Raw genomic sequence first — 24497 nt, 5'->3', positions numbered from 1 at the left:
CGGATATTGTAAAAAAACATAGAGATCGTTTGTGCATTCGTTCATGGCGCGCGTTTTGCAATGTAGGAGTTTCGTGCGTTTTATTATGTTTGTAACCTTTTATTTGGCGTTAATAGTCGATATATTATTATTTATTTTCAAAGCTTATTCTTCATACGGTAGCATACTTTAAATAACCTGCTTAATCAATTGATTTTGCCATATTCAATAAAGATTTCATAGCAATTATAGTGCATGGAGAATTTAATATAGATATTTTTGATATCGCCTTCCTTTCACCATGGAGACGGTGTTACATGGCAAAGTCGACACAGCCCTAAGCTCCCCACACCAGGTTCTATATGATGCCAGTAGTAAAACGTATAAACCTTGCAATGATGTGAATGCAGAATATTTTAAAGGTAGGTTATTGTTGTTGTTGTTTAGAAGCTTTGTTTGTTGTTGTGTAATGGTGCTAGTGAAGAATCCTTCCCATACATTATACATGATAAAAATATAGTTTGTTTGAAAAGTAAGTTACGTACGTGGTAATTCATAAGTGGGCACGAGGTGTATGAATCAAACACCCGTGTTATAATGACTTTTGTTGCCCCGTGCCAGGATAAAGAAGTTACATTTATTTATTTATATTTCCAGATGGAAAACATTGTTGGATAAGCGATGGATCTACATTAACAATCCTTAAGCATGGATCTTCATATATAGAGTCATATAGTAACTTTGAACGATATTTCAAAGGATTCAACGTCAAAATAACTTGCTGCAAGGTTTACCTTTACTTATACGTTTCTTGATAATTCTATATGGGAGAGGTCCTATGATGTGACGCGCAATGGGCCCTAGAATATGGCCACAATTAGCCATTAAACCAACATTGTATAGGCATATTTTACTTTATATAGATGAGGTTCTATAGTCTGATATGTCATGGGACTTGATATATTGATCAGGTTGGCCCACAGTCTGATCGAATATCACCTTTAAAGTAAGGGTAAAGAATTGCGGAGTAAATTCTTTCTCATAAAACCTTCAATGGTACTTTTAATATTTAAAAATTTAAGCTGTGTTTTACAATCAACGTTTATTTATAATCACAACTTAATTTATCTCTTCGTTGCAGAAATACAAAAACTATCTTTTGGTCGGTTTGAAAACAAGTGATGAGAAAGGATACGTTTGTCTTCACTATCCCAACATTGGAAGGAACCTCAAAACAATTGAATTCCCATATCCTGTAAGTCATTTCATGCAAATAATTTCATGAAGTAGGCTGTTGCATGTTTGTACCCAAAGGTGCCAATCCTGGGGTGGCAGAGTGGGCAGGCTTAACTCTAAGAGTTTTTTGCACTGCATTCAGCAGTAAAACTGGTATGCTAAACATTATGTCGCCCCTGTTTCAAAAGTTTGGGTTTCAAATGTCAACCCAGGCACCACTTATGTTTCTATTCTATATGGGTGGCTCCCTGTAGGCAAATGTTTTGGCCAGATTTGGCTCCATTCGCGAACACCTGTGTGCATTCAAAAGTGATAAGCTTGCAATAGTGAAGTTCTTTACTCTTGTGCCCACTCCAACGTCTCAACCAAGGCCGATTCTATCCGATCCCATAATGTTACGCGGCTTACGCCTATAGGTCAGGTGACCTATTTTCTTTCTGCAATGCCTTAAGCAGTAAAACTGGGGTGCTGAAGCACATTATGTACTTTTTTTTGTTACAACTTCAGCACCCCAACCGAGACGTGTTTTCTGTCCCATCTTTTGCCGTCTCCGACTACAAGCTCTTACTTTGTTCCTTGTATCTCATCCAGGTTACATCGCTAGAAGTAATCCTCACTGAGGGTGGAGCAAATACTTCATCTGTGGGTTTCTCACAGAAGTTACGATGGTTGTTTGGAGTTGTTGCTGTTGGTACTGAAGGAGGACATATATATCTACTTGATCTAAGGTCATCAAAGTTTCAAAATATTTTTAACCTGATGATGGTGACTTTAATGCAGAAACGTTGGTTTTAAAAGTATTATTGTTAGGATCTAACTTTAAAAAATAAACCTCACTGAATAATGTGGTGAAGGCAATATACTTTGACAGTTTGACTCTGCTTGTTTGTTTAGACACCTAACAGCAGGGTAAAAGCTGGGGTGACATTGTTAAATACAGTTACACTCATAGTTGTCAAACATATGGAATCTCATTGATTAATGTGGTGAATGCAATATACTTTGGCTCTGCTTGTTTGTATAGACACCTAACAGCAAGGTAAAAGCTGGGGTGACATTGTTAAATACAGTTACACTCATAGTTGTCAAACATACGGAATCTCATTGATTAATGTGGTGATGCAATATACTTTAGCTCTACTTGTTTGTATAAAGACACCTAACAGCAAGGTAAAAGCTGTTATAGGCAAAAATATTAGGGTTCTAAAACATATTCTGTCCTGTCACCCTTGTTTTACACCTTTAACATTATGTATAATTTTAACATTATGTTCTCCATTGCTTTAATAGGCTTGATGAAGAAATTGACATCCTTAGACATAAATGTCACATCTCTAGTGTAGAAGCCGTGCCAACTGTGGTACGTGATGTACCACGCTTAAGAGATGAAGTAAATCAACAGAAATCCCACCTCGCCTTTGAGTTTATAGGTATACTTACTTATAAATTCATTCATAAACGGCCACGAGGTCTATGAAACAGAACACCCGTAATCACCACCGTTTTCCGCCCACGCGAGGGTAAATAAGTTAAATACATACATATAGGTGCTCATATATTAATATATGAACACCCTGCTTATACAGACTGTTATTTAACGATATATAAGTTAATTACATACATTCATTTGTTGAAAATACATTTCAAACATCATCTTAAAACCTATCTTTTAGAATCGTCTCATGAGAACGGTAGCTTTCATTACATAACAATGGATGATCAAATTATTGAAACTTTTGATTCGAACGATATCTCAGTCTCCTCCATGTATTTTGAACCACGCGCCACTTCGCTTTTTGTCGGCTTTTCATTCGGGCAATTCCATATATTCTGCCTCAAAAGTTTATCACTTGTGTAAGTTATGTATTGTAATATAATGTATTCTAACAAGGTTGTTTAGTGTATAATGCATTAAGTAGTATTTTTTGGAGAGGCCTTACAGTAATGGTTTATTTGCAAGACAAATTTTATAAAGTACTGTGGTCTATTTATTATGTCTTTTTCAGGTTTTACTTAACTATATAAAATGTTGTGATAAACATAGATATCTTATTACAATAATGTTTAAATATCTCTAAAATAAATAAATACCGATAACCATTTTTTTTATTTATATATAAATATAACAACTGATGATTTGTCACTATATCCTGTCTTTTCGTCCAAAATATTTCTAAATCTTCGCTACCGTAATGGAAGGACAAATAAAGTTATTATTAACCGACAACCGTACAGATTCAGCAGCGACACTCAACAATATGCATCAGCTGTGGTGAAATTCGCTTTCCAAGAACCTGAAAACGATCCTCGGAATTTCTGTTATTTATGGCTTGTTAAGCAATCAATGGTGGATGAAGAAACGTAAGTCAAAATATATAGTAGGGCGGGGGAAGATGGGTAACCTTTTCATTCTATTTTCTCATCACATTTGGTAGTTAACATGGAACATTCAAAGAATTATAAAACCATATTCCTACGAGTCCTGTAGACCGTTCTTAGTTGTTTAAAACACGATCAGGGTATTTGGATATTATGTGCTAAAGGTGTCCCGTCTTACCCCATAATTTCTCTAGTTGTTGTTGGTTTGTATATTGCAGGTGTCACATATTTTATATTTAAAAAATCAGGTTTTAAACAATTATTATATTTCAATGGTTTATTTTAGACATTAACAAGATATTTGTTCCCCAGAAATGAGAACACAATGAACGCCACCATGTACCAACTAATGTTTCAACATAAAGAAGTTGTCCATACACCAAACTCCATCACATCACTATACAGTAATCTTGAGTGTTGCTCGGCCAGGTTTGAACTGATATTAGACGCAACACTTGGTGTAAAACCAATGCCTGGGAGGTCACACCTGTTGCAATGTACCAGTGTGGGTGAGTATGTGTTTGCTTTCGTGTATTCATATTGTATTTTATGCGTGTCTGGTGTATAACAAATTAAGAAGACACATACAGTATAAAACTTATATTTTGGCATTAAGCGCGAGGTGTATACCTCTATTTAAATGTAGATGGGTTTTGTTTTTTTCTTAATTGTGTAATTATGTTTAAATGTACATGAATTAAGTTTAAATTATTGTTATTATTTTAAATTTAGTTAAAAAATCATTAGATCAATTAACTAAAGGCGGTGTGGCTGGTCTATATTAATAAGCATGAGGTGTATGAACACGCTGTGTATGTAAAACATGGGTTCCCAAACTTATAAAATCGTGGGCTAAAATATGTGAAATCGTAATTATGCGACGGGTCGTCGGGCAAGGTTTTCCTCGATCTATTTGCCTCGCTAATTGTATTGGCAAAAATGTCGCGGTATGGCCCCCTATACCAGAGTAACAAGCATGGCAGGTTGACTGATGCTGTGACAGTCATAACTATTTTTTATGACGTTACAAAGGCAATGTAAATTATTACAGAAATCAATAAAACATTTTTGGAAGATTTTTTTAAAGTAATATGTTTAATTGTGAATGTATGTAATCAGTAGTTTTAAAATTGTCCGAGGGGCATTTATTTTGCTCCTGCACGCCACAGGTGGCCCGCGGGTCGCGGTTTGGGAATCCCTGATTCCTGATGTAAAGACACCCATGTTACTTTTTTCCATCAAGCATATACAATAAAACAACATTCCCGCAGAACATTATTGTCCGATGAACCGAATATTAGACGAGGAAGACAAGGAAGAGAACTCGACGCCGGACACAAGCCTCCTAATACTTGGATGGGGCACGATTACTGGAGGGGAAAGTCGTAATGTGCAGGTCATTGTGTTTGATATTAACAGATGGTATGTCTGCCACATGCCAAGTTGTTACAGGTGTGTATGATGTTATATATTCTATATTGTAGTTTGTTAATATATGTAGTGTATGATTTTTGAATGATATAAAGTCTAGTTGGGCACAGATTTTAACATAGTTTGGTGCATCATTTTTAGAGCGAAAAATCTTGTTTTGGTCAGATTTTTGATGCTAGTTCCAGGTAAAAGTTATGCGCTCTGCAATCAGAGTATGTCAACTTTGCTGTTACTGTTCAAGTTTTGTTACGGCTTATTGAGCTTAATTTTTGAGGCAGAAAATATTTGTTCAGCACAAAATTGGTGTCTGTTTGAGTAACCATTATTGTAACAAAAACAATTTAACTTTTACTTTAATAATCTTTTTTTTACTGTTTTTACAAGCTTTTTTTGTTAACACATAACTTTTTCAATTATTGTTTTTTTAACCTAAATAAATTTTGCCATAACTTTATTATCCAGAGTTTACGATGATGAAGCAAATTACCTCGTGTTTTGGGAACTTGATTCTGTTCTTCCGACTTGTAACAGCGATTTGTTGGTAAGATGAATAATCATGGTATTAGGATTTCTATGTTTCCATATTTATACAGTTCAAATTTGCCTGACACTAACATATAAACTGGTTCATAAAAGACATGTTTTCTTAGCTATTTTTCTTAGAAACAAATTTAAAAGGAACATCATTTACCGCATGTTTGTTTTAAAAAACTAACTATTTCATTTTGCTTTTTCTAAAAATCTCTTTTTTACATTTCGTTGCTAAAAGTACATTTTTATTAAAATCTTATAATCTCCCCCCCCCCCGCAGTGCATCCACACACCCACATCCTCATTGACAAGATTCAAATCCAAGCAACACCCGTGTCCGGAGCTTTTCCTTCTCCCATCGTCCCTCAGCCTCACAACCAACATCTTACTATCGGATCAAACCATCACTTGTAAAATGCCTGGGATACAAAAACAAGTCAGTTGCTTTGCTTTGTCAAAATCAATTTTTACTTTAGATCTGCTCATAGACATACCATTAGCATTTGTGGTACCCGGGGTGGCATTAAAAGGTAAGTGTTATCATACGTTTACCTACTTAAAAAATACCAGTTGCTTCACTTTATCACAACAACTTCAGACCTACTCCTGGGTACCTGCAACAACATTGGAAACAGGAGTGAAATCATATGTTTCACTACTTAAATAGGCTAATATGTCATGTGTTATACAAGCATATACAGACAACCAGTTTTATCTGCCAAAGCAAAGCATATGCACACATTGATGGGCCAATGCTAGCCTAAATTTTAGGGCTCATCGCGTGCCTGCCGTAGGACCTCTCCCATATAGAATATTATTTACCACATTTTCACAATAATACACAAGTTTTCTAATTTCATCTACAAGGTTTATTGCATTTTACTAATGTCTTCCCAGATTTATTTTAATATTCTAAAACTTGACACCCATTTTTTCCTCACAGGTAATGCAGTTCCTTTCAAACGGAAGATTGCACTGTTTACTTGAACCGGATGAAACATTCCAACAAATGATGTTGGTTGGCCTCATTGAACAGACCAACATTGTGGCAATGACGGTTGATAGAAAACGGGAAATGATTTTATCAGCAGGTAAATCGTCAAGTGTGTCTGGTCTCTGGTGTATAAGAAGACACCAATGTTATAACTGGACAGTGAGCATGAGGTGTATGAATACACCATGTGTGTCTGGTGTATAAGAAGACACCAATGTTATAACTTGACAGTAAGCATGAGGTGTATGAATGCATATAGAATGTGCATGTACATAATGGGCTAACTCCGGCCTAAATCATAGGCCCCATGGCATGACTCACTGTATGACCTCACCCATATAGAATAGAATGTGCATATACAATGTTGGGGTATTGGGCCAACTCTGGTTTAAATCTCAGGTCCCATAGCGTGCCTCACTGTAGGACCTCACCCATATAGAATAGAATGTGCATTTACAATGTTGGGGTAATGGGCCAACTCTGGTCTAAATCCCAGATCCCATGGCATGCCTCACTGTAGGAACCCACCAATATAGAATATATTAAGCTTACATTTTCCTCCCCAGCGTTGGATCACGGATTATTTGGCTTCTTATCTCGTGTGATCAGTGACTTATCATCAGGAGAACACGCAGGGTCAGGATGTTCGTTAAGATTCATCATGGAATGGGCTTGGAAGACTGTGGCCATCATCAAGGATTCAATCGATAATTTATGTTAGTGGGCGTTGTATTCTATATGGTTGAAGTATAATGTCTATTTTTATATAGGTTAATTATACATTTTATTCTATATGGGTTTTCTTATATAGTAGGGTGAGGAAGATGGGACACCTTTTCATTCTATTTTCCTGTCCCACTAGGTAGTAAACAAAGAACATTTAAAGTACTAAAAAACATATCTTCACGACTCCCATAGATCGTTGTTATTGTTTAAAACATGATCAAGATATATTTGGATATTATGTGCTAAAAGTGTTTCGTTTTACCCCACCCTACTATACGTTACGTATACTTGCCAAGTTTCTATTCTATATGGGTTAGTTTTGGTTTTTACTTTTTTTAATGTTTTTCCAGGTGTCCCCATATTTGACTGCGGTGGAGTCCCATTAGATGTTTCAGTTCATAATCTACTTGCGTTCCATAACTCGCAACTATCTGATATTGGTCTCGTGTTTAAGGTGTTTAACATATTATATAGGAGTTTTTATCTTTTTTCATTTCATACAATTTATATGAGTTTATGGAAGACAGACAGTTTCAGGCGATGTAGGACAGATTTTGCTAATACATATAACAAGCAAAAGCAAATTATGGCATAAATAATGAGACATATTTTTAAACAACATCAAAATAATACATAATAACATCTATTTTATATTCTGCCTATTTTAGTAGTCTGTATAATGAATGTACGAAAGTGTCCGATCTAGTGCAATATCGCAGAATTATTCTTACCGGCGACAGAGAAATACAAGTCATATTGTAGTCTGTTACAATATGTAAGTGGTCAAACCTATATTAAGTGTTTTTATTCTTCGCCAGAAATTGTTGCGACAAGCCATATCCTCATCAGAACAAAGTAAATTGGAAATGGAAACTAAAGTCAACGTGGTTCAGCTTATCCGGGATTACTTAAAGGTAAAACACACAGTGTATTAGTATTCTGTCACTACCAGGCATCATGGAAAATTTAAAAATTGTACATAATCTTTTAATGGCTCATCTGTTATTAAAACATAGTGTATTTGCAACATTTGTCTGCCTGTCGGCATGACTTTATCAAGAATTCGCTGTTTGGCACACAAAACATGTGGTTCTATTTTATGTGGGTGAAGGCCCATAGAATGGCATGCCATGGGTTTTTATGATTTAGGCCAGAGTTGGCCCATTACCCTAACACCCAGGGTGCTACTCCATGGACCTCACCAGATGTTAAAGCCTGTCGTTTCTCTGGTGGTAGGTGACAAGGGTTTTGATCGTAATGGATGGAAGATCATTGTTTAACTGTGATGTAGAACACTTAATGAGGTGGTTTAGCAGCTCGTCTCATCATGGTATTTATTCTTCCCCACAGTATTAGGTAGAATATGTCTACTTGCATGGTATATGTTAGTACAGATGTTAACCCTGTTATATTTCCACAGGTGTTGCGATGGTTTATAAGCGCTCGTCTCCTTCCAGAGCAATGGGAGGTTCCTCAGGATGTCGTTACATCGGATGACTTTGCCTTCATATATAAACATGATGAACTGGGTTCCATATTCAAGGAAAGAAGAAGTGAACTTGGAAAGTTGCAAAGGTGATTGGGATCTTTTTACAGTTAAATTATGTTGTTAACATTAAAAAAATAAATATATATATAATTTGTTGTTGAAAAGAATAATTTAAATAAAAAGACACCAATTTTTTTGGGAAAGAGTATTAAAAAATTGTCAGCTCCAAAAATAGACCAATATATATATATATATATATATATATATATGAACATTCCTTCAGGACATCATCAGGGGATATAACTTCATTTAAAAACAGTTCAACTCTAAAAAACAAATTTTTTGGACAGGATTAAAGAACAAAATGTTTAAACCTTTTCTTTGTGATCAGATTATCAAATAAAAAAATAAAAAACACCAATAATAATTGACTAATATATGAATTTATTCAGGGCCCAGTCATCTGGATCATCTGAATCATCCAGTCTTCTTATGATTGATGGACTTATTGAAGATGCAGGGGAAGGGTTGCTGAGTCGCTGGAAGAAATTAAGTGAAAGTGACGACTCCTGCTGTTACCCACCACCAAGTTTAATGGTTAAATAATATTTTACAAATTTTTGAATTATTTTCAAATTATGAAGTGTGGGTCATGTGGAATATCATTATTAATTTAAATTTTTTTTTTAATTTTTTTTTTAATTTTGAGTAAAATTTCTGGTGATATTATTACAATGCAGTCAACCATAGTTGCCATCAGCCTCTTATACTCAAATAAATATACAGCCAGGAAAAAAATAAGGGAGATATTCAAAAAAAAAAATTTTAAATATTTTTTATAAATTTTTAGTAAAATTTGTAGCGACGTTGTTACAATGCAGTTAACCATAGTTGCTGCTTATACTAATATATATATATATATATATATAAATATATATACAGCCAGTGGCCCAGCTAGGAAAAATAAGGGGGTTTTTAAATAACTTTTTTTGTTGAATACTTTTTGGTGAATTTTTATTTATAAAAAAGCAGCCCTGGACTTCTGAAACCCTCTAGTAGCATCCTTTGTATGCAGCTGTAAAAGTTAGTTTTAATGCTAAAGGTGTCATATCTTCCCCCACCCTACTGATATTATTACAATCAGTCAACCATAGTTGTCAAACAGCCACTTAAGCGGGCCCTGGTCCCCTGAAATCCCTGTGACTCCTACTGTATATATCTGTACAGATTTGGTTTTAACACATTGCAATCCACAGGCGTTGCTGGATATGTATTACTTGGATAGCATGTCCGATACTAGCAAGCATTGTATCGTAACTTACTTTCTGCTCGATATGTTGGCCATGCATGAAACTATGGAAGACCAGGTGGGAATGTTAAAGTGAAACTAATAAAACATTGCAACCAATACACACAAAAAAATATATGAAACAAGTCAGATTTTGACCAATCCATAGTAATCACTAGGTTGGAGCAATTACTGTTACGTTCCTTGCACAAGAACATATACATCTATTTGGTTAAATACCACTGTAAAAAGCAGAAGTTAAATTCCCCCCATACACATCATAGGAATCGGAGCGAAGTGAGGAGTTCATAGCGATGAAAAACGAACATCTACAAACTGTCGGTTTATTCCCGGAAAGATTCCAACTTCAACACCCAACCACTAAACTTATCAAAGCATTCTGGCTGCTAGACCACAAGGAGTTTCATGTTAGTTTAAAAATTTTCTTGCCAGACTGGAATATTTAATTTTTATTTTACACTGGATGATTGGAATATATAAAGGTTAGACTGGAATATTAAAGTTTTTTGGAACTGGAATATTTAATTTTTCTTTTAGACTGGAATATTAAATTTTACATTTAGACTAGGATATTAAATTTTACTTTTTTCTAATTTCTGTAACTTTGGGGTAAGATGTATAGTTTTGTATAACATTTACCAGCAATTGGTTATAATATCTAATGTAGCTGCCAGGAATGTTATACTTGTAAATTAAGCTCTTCCGGCTCGAAGTTTGCTGACTGACGTCCTTCAAGTTGCCTTTATCAGGGTGAACGGCACTCAATAAAACGGAAAATAATAATCTGTTTAGTAAGAAAAGTATATTCACAGTTTCTGTAAGCAACTGGGTCAGCAGGATGAAAAATATTGTAAAACCTTCTGCAATATAAAGCAAAACAAATATTTTGTTTATGTTAAGGAATAAAAAAACACATATGTTAGTTTAAAAATTTTCCTACTACAATAAATACAAGTAACCTAAGGCAGACCTATATATATATTGCTGCCAAGTATAATATACTTGTTTTTTAAGCTTTTTCAAAAGTTTTAGTAAGCAATGTTTCGGGTTCACTTTTAATTCTAAATTAAGTTAATATTGATTCATAAAGCTTGGTCTAGAAAGTGTTACTGGTAGTAACATTTAACACCAAAACTGCTGCATGGAAAAAATGGTATTTTATGTTGTATTTTATGCTAAAATGTCAGCTGCCAAATTGTATTTCAAACATATCTTCGCCAAATTTATTTTCTAAATTATTTATTTTAAATTTTTCCCAACATTTTTTGTTTCCAGGATTCCATCCGTATGTTCTGTGAGGCGGGGTCGAGCTGTCCGTCGCTATCATGGCAACACCGTCGTATATTACTCGCATATTTATTGCAAGGTCATCATGACTTGGCGTTACGTTACCTCCTCACTTGCCAACCTCCAACACTGTCGGAGGAAGACGTGAAACTTAAGATCGATATTTATGTCAAGAACAAGTTAGTAGTAAATGTAATGAATGCAATAAAAGAACTTAAATGAAGGAATGCATATTTTTCCTTTTTTATTATTAGGGTAATGTTATACCATGTTATTTTGATAAAGTTTGATGTTTGTTTCAAGAACAAGTTAGTAGTGAATGAATGAATGTATATTTTTTAACCTCGGATGGTGGGATAACGTTAGTCGTATAACACGGGCCACGGGTGTTCTTTTTAACACACCTTGTGCCCGCTTACGAGCTGCCCCATAGTTTATATTCTCTAACCAGCTTGCCAGATATCATGTACTGTAATCTAATCTTTAGTCAATATTGATAAGATTCTTGGGCCCATGGGTTCAAGCCAGATTTAGCCCCAACACCCAGGCACCCTTATATACACACAGGGTGACTCCTTTCTGAACCTAGCCCCACCACTCTTGCATTTGTGCAAGGCCATGGAACGATTCATTAGTTGTTTATTAAATAAGGTTTAAACAAACTTAAAACGTTTCATAGCAACCTAAAAGAAACAAAGAGTTAAAGTAGCTATAAAGACAACTTAACGCGCACTCTAACTTAACTGCAGTACAAATGGCAAGTAACACATGCAAACTGAGTAACGTGGAAAATTAGGAAATACGGGAGAAACGTAGGAATGTTAATTAGGAGCAACGCACTTAAAGCGGCGCGTAACAATAATAAGAGAGAAGGAACTCACTACATGCTATTTAACCTTCAGTATTTTAACACATAAGTATCCCCTAAACTTACTTTAAATATTCCCCAACATTAAATATAGTGGTTTGGGGGAAGACGAGACACCTTTAGCACTTAATATCCAAATATCCTGATTGTGTTTTAAACAATTAACAACGGTCTATGTAAGTCGTGAGGATATAGTTTTGTAATTTGTTGAATGTTCTTTGTTTACTATCAAATGAAATGAGAAAGTAGAATGAAAAGGTGTCCCATCTTCCCCATCCTCTTACATATTAAATTTCCCAACAGTCTTCCTTTACTTGGACTTGAAACGGTAAAAATCAATTCTGAACCCGACAACCAGTTCACATTATTCTCCCATCTCTTCACTTCATGTCATGAACAACACCTACTCAAGGATCTCATCAACCTATCTGTGTCCAAGGAGGAAGATGTGAGTATTTCATGGTTGGTTGGTTTTAGAACAGTATTTCACAATTGTTTTTTTTTTGCAGCAGTGTTTCACAATTATTTTTGCGATTTTAGAATGTGAGTTTTATTTCATGATTGCTTGTAGGGAGCAGTGTTTCACAATTGTTGTCATTTTGGCAGCAGTGTTTCACAATTGTTGTCATTTTGGCAGCAGTGTTTCACAATTATTTTTGTCACTTCGGCAACAGTGTTTTACAATCATTTTTGTTTTTTTGGCAGCAGTGTTTCACAATTATTTTTATACAATTTTGCCAATATATTTTTTTTCCATTTTAGAGCAGTGTTTCACAAGTATTTCTGCAACAGGTGTTTGGAACATGAACTTTTTTTTTATGCAATAACTTCATTATAGTTATTTGCTATTTGTCACATTATTAACATTTAATTGTGAAACAGTCTTTTTCTTGTTTATTTTTAAACTTGTTTGTGAGATATTAAATTGTTTATGCGTTTATACTGGATACCTATCCTGGTTGCATGCATACCTTGCACACCCATGTTGTTATCACTCAATATCAAACATTAATCACCAATGTTCCAACTCTTGCAGGATCTTGTACTGAAGGTTCTACAATCCAACGTCATCCCGAACTCCCATGAAATGTTGGTGTTCTACCATCTACATAAGTCTCGCCATGTTGAAGCTATCAAGGCCTACCACACCAACAAACATAGATATATGATGGTATGATCACTGTATTTAGATTAATGTAACTTATTTATTCTGGCGTGTAGGGCAATCGTTATAATACGGGTATTCTGTACCATACACTTCGTGCTCGCTTACAAGTTACGACGTATGTAACTTTTTTATCCACGCATGTAGGGCAATGACAGTCGTTACTCGTTATAACCTGAGTGTTCTGTTTCATACATTTCGTGCTTGCTTACAAGTTGCCGCGTTTGTAACTTTTTTATCCTAGCATGGTAGGGCAACAACAGTCGGTATAACATGGGTATTTTGTTTTATACACCTCGTGCCTGCTTAAGAGTTACCACGTATGTAATGCGTTATGTGGTGGAGCAACAGCAGTTATTATAACACGCATGTTTTGTTTCATACACTGTGTCCGCCTATAGGGTTTAAGGCTTAATGTAAGACAGCATTAGGGCTTGCCGTAGGGTTAAAAGCACTGACATTACCTAACCAGCGCTTGTGTACAGACCGAACACAATGAATCTACTAAGAAGAGACATTCTAAAATGAACCAGATCATACAAGGTTACATGAACGTTATCCCTGAGATGTATAGAGATATAGCGATGGGAAAAGAGAAACCATATGAGAGAAATGTGATGGCAAAGAAAGAAGGTAAGTTCTCTTTTATTATTATAGTGGGGTAATGGGTGTTCTGTTTCATACACCTCGTACACGCTCACAAGTTACCATGTATGTAACTTATTTATCCTCGCATGATGGCGGGGCAACGACAGTCGTTACAACACGGGTATTCTGTTTCATACACCCCATGCACGCTTACAAGTTACCACGTATGTAACTTTGTTGGGGATTATTTTATAATTCTTGCGAAGTCCAACTAAATTATACCTGGTTGAAAGTGTTGTGAAAGTCACTGTGCACCTGCATATTTGTTTCAGTATAGAATCCAGGAGGTAAATATGAATGACAATTTTAAATGGTGTTGAAAGTGACCCCCATTAGCATCAATATAGGCTTTGACCCTTCTTATTTTGTTTCTAAACACCTCAATCAGCTCCTGGAAATTATTCGCACAGTTACTTTCCGAACACCCGGAATCCACCCATTTTAGCATGCAAGCTGAGCAATATGATTGTATAACCAAGATTATATTAACCGCCGCAGTAAAACGTCTGTTAATAAATAAGAACAGTGCGTAGTGACTTTCCAAAACCCTGTATACCAAGACCCACCGATCTAACCCTTCTACCCCACAGCCTTCCATGGCCTCCCATTATCAGCAATATTAAACTCCCGTAAACCCAATACCCCACTATCCCACGCTGCATTGATGAGGTTGGTCATGGAAAACTCAAAACCAAAGGAATCCCAAACTTCAGATTCGCCGTTCAGAACTAAGTAAGTTAATATAAAAAAATAAAACAATTTTTTACATAAGTTTTTTTTAAGTTTACATTGACAAAAGTTTTTTTTATAAAACTTTATTTTTACAAAAGAATATTTTACAAAATTTAGTTTTGCAAAAGTTTAATTTTAAAGTTATATTTTACTGTCAGGTTGAAATCACAAAAAGCCACCAAGCCAGAAAGAAGAGAAAGTAAATTGTTTTTCCCAAATGATGTGACTACAAGTGTTAAGAAAACTAATACGCAGGGCAACAAGTAAGAATACTTTACCTAATCATAAGTATTTGTTATTCATGCATAGTAGGGTGGGGGAAGATGGGACGCCTTAAGCACATAATATCCCAATATCCTGATCGTGTTTTAAACAATTAACAACACTGTATGGGAGTCGTAATAATATGATTTTAAGTATTTTTTTAAGATTTATTTTTTCAAGATTTTTTCTGATTTTTCAGATTTGTCCTAATTTTAAAATTTGGTTTGAATTACTTACAGTCCCACCACCCAAGTAGCCAACCTTCTTCTACAAACCCCCCCGATAAAAAGACGAAGCAAGATGCGAACCCCAACCACTGGCGGTGTCATGAACTTTGACCTTATGACCCCGCAGTCGATACTTAAGGTCAAGTTGCTCAAGTGAGTATTTGGATTCAAATTTAACAAAATTTCAAAAGGACAAGTTAAAAGTAAAACACGACATAACATATAATGAAGATATATAATAATGGTTTAGGAATTATGTACAGTTTAAGTGAGTTTGGATTAAATATAGAAAGTTACTGCAAGTAAGTATTTCATTGCCACCATAAAACATTAAACAATAACTACCGTCTACCATACTGGTGAATTTTACGGACTGTACCAAGCATTAACAGTAAGTATTTGGTTGGTCATGGCCACCATAAACACTTGCACGTATTTTTAGGTATCATACACAGTGTTGGGTGACTTGTATTAAATTTTGTGAATCTTACCCTGATTTAAGTCTCATATGGTTTATAGATTCTTGTGTAAAGAAATACGTGGAACAGTTGCTACACTTAATTTTTGGTATACAAATTATAAACACATCCTATAACACTTTATAAATGTCTTGTGCTATCATTTATTTAGTGTTAGTGTAAAAATGCCAATTTGGTCGAAATCACAAGTTTTCTGACAAGCCTCAGGTAAGGGCCTCACTAGGGCTGTTGGAAAAGTCGCCAAAAAATGGGAAAATCCACAGCCCTAGACCTCACCCATGTAGAATACTGAGCTGCAAGTTAACAGCCGTTTATATTTGTAAAAAATATGTATTTATATATTTTATAGTTTTTTTTTTTTCAAAGAGGGGTGCTACGCCATACACCTGCTATACATAAAACTCTCCCTAGAAAGGAATAGCCCATAATAACAAACATTAACATCATGCAGGGAAAAGTCTCCATCATTGCCCTGCGTATCGAATAAAAGTATACGAGGTGATTCCACATCCGGGAGTTTGACTTCGTTAATTGAATCGGAAGCTGGCGTTCCAAGGTGGGTTCGCTTTGTGGATGTTTTATCGGCTGATGTAGCTTATTTTATGTATCAACGCATGGAACCTATTTATCTTATGTATCAACGCATGGAACTTATTTATCATCGCATGGAACTTATTTATATTTACATGATGGGCAATGCTTTAACATCCAATTGTGGGTGCGACTGTATGATGTATGTATGAAATTTATCCTCTTGTAGCGGGGCAGTCGTTTGTTCTGTTTAACACGCCTCTTGCCAGCTTACGAGTTGTGTTGCTTTGTTGGTAATTTTGGGCGAGTGTATGAATGAATGTATAAATTTAGCTTTACATGGTGGGCAATGACAGATGCTATAACACAGGTTTTCTGTTTGATATACTTTGTAATTGCTTACGATGTTACGAGTTTTCACTTACATAAAAATGAAAGAATGAATGTAACTTATGCTAACTATATTTATTTTTAAAGATTTTTTTTTTTTCTTTGTGTGTGACAATTAACCTTGGGTCTTTGTAGAGGACCTAAGATTTAGCCCATTAACCCCAACACCTAGAACATAGAATTAACATGCGTATTAATGTATACGTACATAAACTTGCATGTTGGATTACGTTGTTGTATAAATTATACACAATGTTGCTTAGAAAGTAAAGTTCAGCAAAACAGATAAAATTAGTAAAATATGGTGATCTAATATGAAAGAAATTGTTTACTTTTTTGTGCAGTTTATTTACCAAATATTAGGTCAGTTTTTTACCAAAGATTTTATTTATTATGAAACAAATTGTTTACTTTTTGTGCATTTTTTTTTGCAAATATGATGTCAGTTTTTTACTTTAAATTTTATTTAGACATTAAACAGTTAATACGCTTGTGAAAGATTTGAATAGGTTTTTCAGCGGGAAATTTCATTTTAAATCCTTTGGTACAATATCGATTAGGCTGGTAGAAAGTGTTAGAGGTTGGTAGTTAGGGGTTGATGGTTGAGAGACAGGGACTAATGCTAATGCTAATAGGTTGTATGGGTTAGTAGTTTTGTTTAGTGGTTAGCACATACCGTTATAGCATTTGGGTTAGTGGTCGGCGATAACGTTTTCGATGATTTTTTATTGGCAACTAAGATTTATACAGGTTTTAGCAGCTTAAAATTAACGCTTAGAAATGAAGTTGTTAACATAATACTGATGTACCAGTTATAGTACGTTGAGTTGTTATATATATAGGTTAGTTAGTGGTCAGATACGTAGGGGGAAATCTTTACTAGCATCATATATTCTAAGTTGTAGCAGCTTAAAAACACATTCAATGTAGAAATGAAGTTGTTAACATAATCCGGCACAGGTACAGTACGTTGGATAGCTCAGGTTCGGAAGGTGATTTACCTCAGTGGCTCTCATCAGCTATGACTTCACAGAGACAATTCAGCTCTCAGCCAATCACAGTAGAGCAGCAGAAGCCACAGTTTAACATGTAAAAAAATTATAAAATTATAGAAAAATTTATAAATTTGAAAACTTTTTTTCAAAAATAAAAATTATTTTTCAAAACTAAAAAAGTACTAAACATGTTTAAATTTATAAAAACAATTTTTTTCTAATAATTAAAATTAACATAAATATACAATAAAGGAGCATGTTCACTATTGCCACGCCCCCTGCTAAAGAACTGGTGAAAAACTTTAAAGGGATTCCAAAAATTGGAACAGCAGAAGAAAAACCACCGTGAGAAAATGATGTTTGATTATTTAATAAAATTTTTATAAATTTTCTATTTAACAAATTATACAAAACCATTGTTTGGTAAATTTAACATTTTAGCTTACAAATAAAATTTATATATTTTTTTTGCATATGTAACAAATTAATCCCTTAACAATTTTCTTAGCAAGTTTAACAAGAAATTATTTTTGTTTAATAAATATCTATATATATTATATATTTTATTTTGAATTATTTCTAAATTTCCTTTTTAAATACACAGAGCTTCATTTACTCCAAAGAGGTTGAGATTTTCGTGTCTAAATACAAGCGATAACGAGCAGAGGTGGGTAGTTATGTATGTATTGGGTAGTTAGGGGGTAGTTAAGTGTGATTATAATACTCTGTAGTCTTCAAGGCTATTTATAATAAATGAATGTAACTTATTTATCCTTGTGTAGCAAAACAACACAGGCGTCTGCCTTTGAGCCACTACTTCTAAATGGCTGACAATTTTTAGACGAATCTTTATCGTTACGACCACGTAGAGCGATGTCTGCGAAGTGTCTGTGCCTTGGTTACGATGCAAACGCTTAACCACAGCACCACGGCACATAAGCCATGGCACCAAACAGTAGCCGTGGCACTAAACATGAACCATGGCACCAAACAGTAGCCATGGCACCAAACACTAGACATGGCACCAAACAAGAGCCACGGCACCAAACACTAGCCATGGCACCAAACATAAGCCATGGCACCAAACAAGAGCCACGGCACCAAACACTAGCCATGGCACCAAACATGCGCCACGGCACCAAACAAGAGCCACGGCACATACTAATAATAACAACAACATTGAATCACCAGCGATGACATAAAGATGGCGGATGAAGAAACAACAAACATGGTCGTGATAAGTCCAGGTGATGAAGATATTGACGTCGATGTTACCGGAGTTTTCACCGATTCATATTGTGCTAAAGATCAAGGTATTATTGTGAATACATAGATTGGGTGTCGTAGCCAGAAAAATATGAAGGTGACTTTCAATCTAAAAAAAGGGGTTTTAATTTACAAAACTTTTTTTAAAGTGCCCCGTGGCTGTGCCACTGGATCTTCTGGTATAAAACATTTTAAGTTAATTTTATTATATTAAAGATTGGCAAGCCATACCTCGAGACTTAAATATACCAACATTTATCTAAAATTTATACCAGAATCAAAAAGTTTCAACTGTTATGTACGCCGCATATGAGGTGTGAAAATGCTTTACTTTAACTGCTGCGTTTTATCTTTTAACAGTAAGAAAAGAATGTTTTTCTGACGTTTCGACTGCCATTTTGTCAGGAAATGTGACTTGTGTTAGTAAATACATATTTCCGAATGAAGCCTTGCTGAACTGCAGGCTAAAAGTTAAAAACACAATACATTTTTCATACCAGATGTGCTGGTAACAGATGATTTACATTATGCATGGTAACAGACGTCAAAATGCTTGGTTTGAATTTGCATTGAAACATTATCTTGATGATCCTTAGATAAAGAAACCCCCATGGAGGATGATGTTCCGATGAACGAAGACAGCGATACAAGCGATGTACTCTACGTCTCATCTGATGATGTCGTTTCTCTGGATGAAGATGTAAATATTGTGATCCCTGGTCCTCCACATCTTGCTCCGGATGTCCCTGTCCCTCTTAATGCTCCTGCTTCTGATGCTCAAAGCTCTCAAGAAGATGTCAATATTGTAATCCCTGAAGATCATCCTGCTGCTCCTCCTGCTCCAGAGCAAGAAGATGTTGGTACAGACAAAGTTGCAAGAGATCAGGAGGAACAAAATCTTGATGAGACAAGTTCTCCGTTCACTCTTCGTCTTAGTGAGTCTTCCAGTGACTTAAGCAAACCTGTTTCAGATGAAAAAGAAGAAGAGAAAGAAGATGATATTAAACTCTTTGTTTCCTCTGATAATGAGAGCAATTTCTCGGATGCGAGCCTCCAGATCTCAGAAGATGAGGATCCTCTGTTCCAGAGCTCATTGATCCGATTGAATAACGAAGAGAGCAACATCCAATCCTCTAATGACCATCTTCCCCCACATCAATTAAAAGATGAGGAGCCTCCTAAGGAGGAGACAGGAGACCCTCCTTCTGCTGATGATGGTGATCTTCATCATGTCTTCCTTGCTCCTCAAGAAGAGGACACACAAGCGGAGCATGTAGAGATACACGACATGATTGAAGAGGAAATTGTGTCCAATCCTCCAGATGATGAAGAAAGATCGGAAGAAGTCATCTTACCGAGCTCTGAGACTTGGAAAGAGACGGACATCATCGGCGAAACTTCTCTCATCTTCTCCATGCAACCTCCTTATCCAGGAGGAAAAGATTCCGAGACTCCATTAGAACCAATTACCAATATTTCATCCGAAACTGAAATTTCTAAAACTTCATCCAAAAATCCGATTTCTGTGACTTCATCCAAGATTTCAATATCCAGGGTTTTATCAGAACGTACAGTTTCTGGGACTTCATCTCACCCCTCAATTTCTCTGGATGTCAAATCCACTGAGGAAACCAACATCACTTCAGATGAGGATCAGCAGATGATCTCTGATGCAGATCATAGTTATGCCAAGGTGGAATCCTCATCGGAAGGGTTCGGAGCAAAAGAAACGACCCTCTCCGATCCTGGGGTCGGTGGGAAAGATGAGAAAATAGAAGTTGTTGTTTTAAGTCAAGGTAAGTATATAGGTTAATCAGGTAAAACAATTTTCATTTTAAACATTTTTGAATTCCAACAAAAGTTTTTTTTTGCCGTGTACTTATGGGACATTCACTACAAAAATTAAGGGTAAATGTCTCAGCTACAGCATATGTATTACTGGGTTGTAGTAGACGGAGTTACACCGGTCGTATAAGATGGGCTTCGGGTGTTGGGTTAATCTCTGGCCTAAATCCTAGGTCCTTAACAATGACCTCACCCATATAGAATAGAAAAATTGCTGTAGTACTTTCCAGTATAAAACAGAGAAAACATATTTTACTCCCAACAGAACGAACCATACCCTGTGTAAAGTCGGTTTTGCCGAAGCCCAACCTTGAACCCAAGCCAGCCCCAAAAACCCCCAAAATATTAAAAGAACCCGTTTTCATTCTATCACCCCCAACTACAAGAAGCAGAAGACAAAGGCAAACAGGTTTGAACTGGTTTTAAGTGGTTTAAATTAGAGGCTTGAAATTGTTTCTAATTTTTTGTTATAATTTTTTTTTTTCGGTAATAACATGGAATGCTCTTCGATAAAACTAATATGTTTCTGTTCAAGTATTTATGTATATTATTGTTGTTACCTTTAAAAAATCTTATTTTCTTAATAAATTGTTTTTGTAGAAACTCCAAAATCTGTGAAGAAACCGAGCACGTCGCCCATGTCGCTGCGTAATACTTCGCGTGAGTTCTATTTTTGAACCCAGTTTTTTCATGTAGAATATTTCAAAAGAAAAAAAAATCGTTTAACCTAGTATAGCTTGCTATGTTGCTGAAGCAAGCTCATACTTACAGAGATACATTAGTAAATTGAATTTAAGTGTTCTTTTTCCCGTTTGTGTGTTATAGCTGTGGTAAATTGATTTATGGTAAAATTTCAACCATTTAAAAACATTGAAAGCACAAAATCAACATTTAAAATATTCCAATAGCAAAACTAACTTTTAAATTACCAACATTTAGAAAAAAGTAATTTTCTGTTTTACTCTATGTCGTTCTACACGCTGATTTAATATTAACATTGAAAATATTCCAGAAGCAAAAACTCCTCACCAAAACGATCTTCCTTTTGTCTTCTCTCCTCCAACTACAAGAGGAAAATCGCGGAGGAAGAGAATCCATCTGGAGGATCAAGAAACCACTCCCAGTAAAACGAGAAGGTAAAAAGTATTTTACTTTGTGTGTCAGTGTATCTGTTTTGGTGTTCTGTGTTGGTCATCTGTCTTAATTTTTCTTGTTTTTGAAAGGTTGATAACTTGGACAACCATTAGTAACCACTGGCACTGGGTTGAGGCAATTTCCATTTGGTGCCTTGCAAATACACCCAAAATTACCCAAAGACACCTGTGCCCTCAGCGAAAGTCCTAGGTCGTGTCATATATAATAGAAACTCTATTTTAAATCCAAGCATCTTATTTTTCACAGAGTTGAGAGTCCTCCTGGTGATGAAAAGATCAAAACCAAACCCCCAATTCCAACTTCGTCGAGGAAAGTAAGAAAATCAAACGGAAGAAATTCTAAAACTCCAACAAGATCAAGCGCTAGGGTTAAGGTAGATCTTAAAGTTGTTTATTACAAATGAATGAACGAATGATTGTAACTTATTTATGTGTTAACGACAGTCGGTAATACCGTCTTATTTATTAATCTTAACACTATTTTATGCAGAGCTATGCTTTATCATTCTCTTTTACCCTTCATTTGGTAGTAAACACAGAATATTTACAGAATTATAACCGTAGCGTTAAAACTTGAGTTGCAATATTAACTATTAAACACAGGAAATATGGGATATTATATTCGTACAGTGTCCATCTTGCCCCACAGTACTAGACATGTTTTCCTCTCAATTCCACAGTTGTTAAAAGTCACCACAAGTGAGGATGAAGAATTACATGAAGGATCTCCTCCACAAAGTAAGAAATCACCCGTGTTGACTCCAAGTAGAATTCTAAGAGGAAGGAAACCTAGCAAGTAAGTATCTTGACGGTTGTGTGTGTTTTGCCTATTTGAATCAAACTTGGTTACAATACAAGCTCCTAAACAATGGGCCATGGTGCTAGACTCTAGACAGTGCTATCGACTGTGCCCAACAAATGTAAGTGGATCTAACCTTGGCCGAGCTGTCAAGACCTCCCATCTATTACTATTAAAGTGTTGCCTACCTTCGGGGAAGCGACAGGCTTCAACACCTGGTGAGGTCCATGCAGTAGCACCCTGGGTGTTGGGTATTGGGCCAATCTTGGCCTAAATCCTAGGACACATGGTGTGTTGCGCGATTTTTCCCACATAGAATAGAAGTTAGTGTCTCGTGTGTCTGTTGTTCTATTATGCCTTGTAGCAACAGGAATATAACGATGAGTTTATCTTTTTGACAGAGAAATCCTGGAAGAAAATCCTATATCAGTTTCGAAGACTCCATCCAGAAGAGGAGCAAAGAGTCAAACCACCGACATTCAACCTCCAGATGAAGATCAACCTGTCGTTAAAAACACTTCTTCTCGCCGAAAACGGGAGAGCGTTATTCCCGAAAAAATCCCGGCACATTCTGAGCCTCCTTTGGTGACGAGAACTTCTTCACGGAGGCGGACGACGGTTTCAAAAGATTCCTCGGATGAAGTGCCTACAGTTGCGAGGACTTCGTCTCGAAGGAGGCACATGAGAGTCGTCGACTTTCCAGGGGAGGAGCCCGCATCCGTGTCGCGATCTCGGAGAAAAAAGGGAGCGTCATCAGATGAGAGTGAGGTGGTGGATAAGACATCGAAGCCAAGAGTTTCACCAAAAGATGAGGAAATTCATCTTTTTGAGTTGCCGGAAAAACCAAAGACTCCAGCTCAAAGTAGTCAGAAATCGAAAAAGGTTTGTTTGTGTTGAAGATTATTGTAGAGTTTTTTAACTGTGGTACAATGGCCCCCACCCCAAGACCTGTACCTGTAGGCTTGTTTAAAATGGGGTAATGATCATAAGATTAAATTCAACCAAGCCTGGTTTTGGTACAGGGCATATGTGTAACATCAAGAGGTGCCAGGGGTGGCATGTCACTCTAAAACCGGGCTCACACATAATATATATTCACTATATTATACTTTAACCACGACTAGGGTTTAACTGCGTTTAAAGTTACCCCAAATTTTAAAATGTGATGCCTCAAAAATTGGTTGTCTTTAATTGAACGGCAAGTATTACAGGTTTAGAGACACTTATATCCATTTCTCTTTAACCTTTTTTTTATTCTTTGTGGGTGAGGTCCTTGTCAAGGACCTGGGATTTAGGCCAGATACCCGGAAAGCCCATTTAAGTCTTCCATGCGACCGATGCCGCATTATTGCAGTCAAAATAGCTGTTTAACCTGTTTTTAAAATATTGTTTCTCAGGAGAAAGCTGCGAAACCATCAATACCAATTCGAACGAGAAGAACCGCTAAACTGAGAGTCCATAAATAGATGATGTTTGAATGAATGTAAAACAATTTTGAAAATTCATTATCGTAATAACCACTGCCTTCTGTATAACTTTCATGGCAATAAATGAAAGTTATTCTGCGTATAAAAAAACTTTTTTTTCAGCAGCACCGAGACTTGAACCTTGCACCTTTTAGTCATACATATTGCGTGAATGAGAGAATTTTAACAGAAATGTGTATTTAGGATCTGCATATGCTTAGTAATTACAAAACATGGTCAATATAGAACGCAAAAAAAAATTATGCAAGTGAAATGAACTGCTATTTATTAAAAATGATGATTGTAA

At 35.8% G+C, this 24497-nt stretch overlaps 1 protein-coding gene across 2 annotated transcripts; it reads left to right on the top strand.

The window, feature by feature from the left end:
• Positions 1 to 166: 166 nt before the first annotated feature.
• LOC149743605 (uncharacterized) lies at positions 167 to 24301 on the top strand. Of its 2 annotated transcripts, XM_089877122.1 has the most exons (39): positions 167 to 401; positions 637 to 767; positions 1121 to 1234; positions 1807 to 1943; positions 2506 to 2645; positions 2889 to 3069; positions 3451 to 3576; positions 3907 to 4103; positions 4866 to 5046; positions 5488 to 5566; positions 5837 to 5992; positions 6500 to 6647; positions 7117 to 7266; positions 7627 to 7730; positions 8095 to 8190; positions 8697 to 8851; positions 9218 to 9362; positions 10022 to 10132; positions 10338 to 10481; positions 11350 to 11540; positions 12533 to 12677; positions 13266 to 13400; positions 13880 to 14027; positions 14633 to 14774; positions 14933 to 15037; positions 15278 to 15418; positions 16196 to 16300; positions 17626 to 17754; positions 17913 to 18005; positions 18265 to 18327; positions 18852 to 18973; positions 19523 to 20722; positions 21037 to 21180; positions 21372 to 21431; positions 21784 to 21907; positions 22173 to 22299; positions 22606 to 22721; positions 23126 to 23606; positions 24122 to 24301. In XM_089877122.1, exons 1-39 carry the CDS (start codon positions 281 to 283, stop codon positions 24188 to 24190), a joined length of 6456 nt encoding a protein of 2151 aa, XP_089733248.1. In that variant the 5' UTR covers positions 167 to 280; the 3' UTR covers positions 24191 to 24301. The 2 variants fall into 2 exon arrangements, with proteins under 2 accessions (XP_089733248.1, XP_089733257.1); XM_089877131.1 differs by lacking the exon at positions 17626 to 17754 and having other exon boundaries at positions 168 to 401.
• The last annotated feature ends 196 nt before the right edge of the window (positions 24302 to 24497 follow it).

Source organism: Ciona robusta, chromosome 1, assembly GCF_009617815.1.
Source record: "Ciona robusta chromosome 1, ASM961781v2".
Lineage (NCBI taxonomy): Eukaryota > Metazoa > Chordata > Ascidiacea > Phlebobranchia > Cionidae > Ciona > Ciona robusta.
This window is presented reverse-complemented; position numbering and strand designations above follow the sequence as displayed.

Excerpts from the sequence above, each read along its gene's own strand:
- LOC149743605 (XM_089877122.1), top strand. The coding sequence starts at position 281 with ATGGAGACGGTGTTACATGGCAAAGTCGACACAGCCCTAAGCTCCCCA. Across the intron at positions 8,191-8,696 it reads TTATCCGGGATTACTTAAAG|GTGTTGCGATGGTTTATAAG; the intron begins GTAAAACACACA and ends ATATTTCCACAG. Across the intron at positions 22,300-22,605 it reads GATCAAGCGCTAGGGTTAAG|TTGTTAAAAGTCACCACAAG; the intron begins GTAGATCTTAAA and ends TCAATTCCACAG.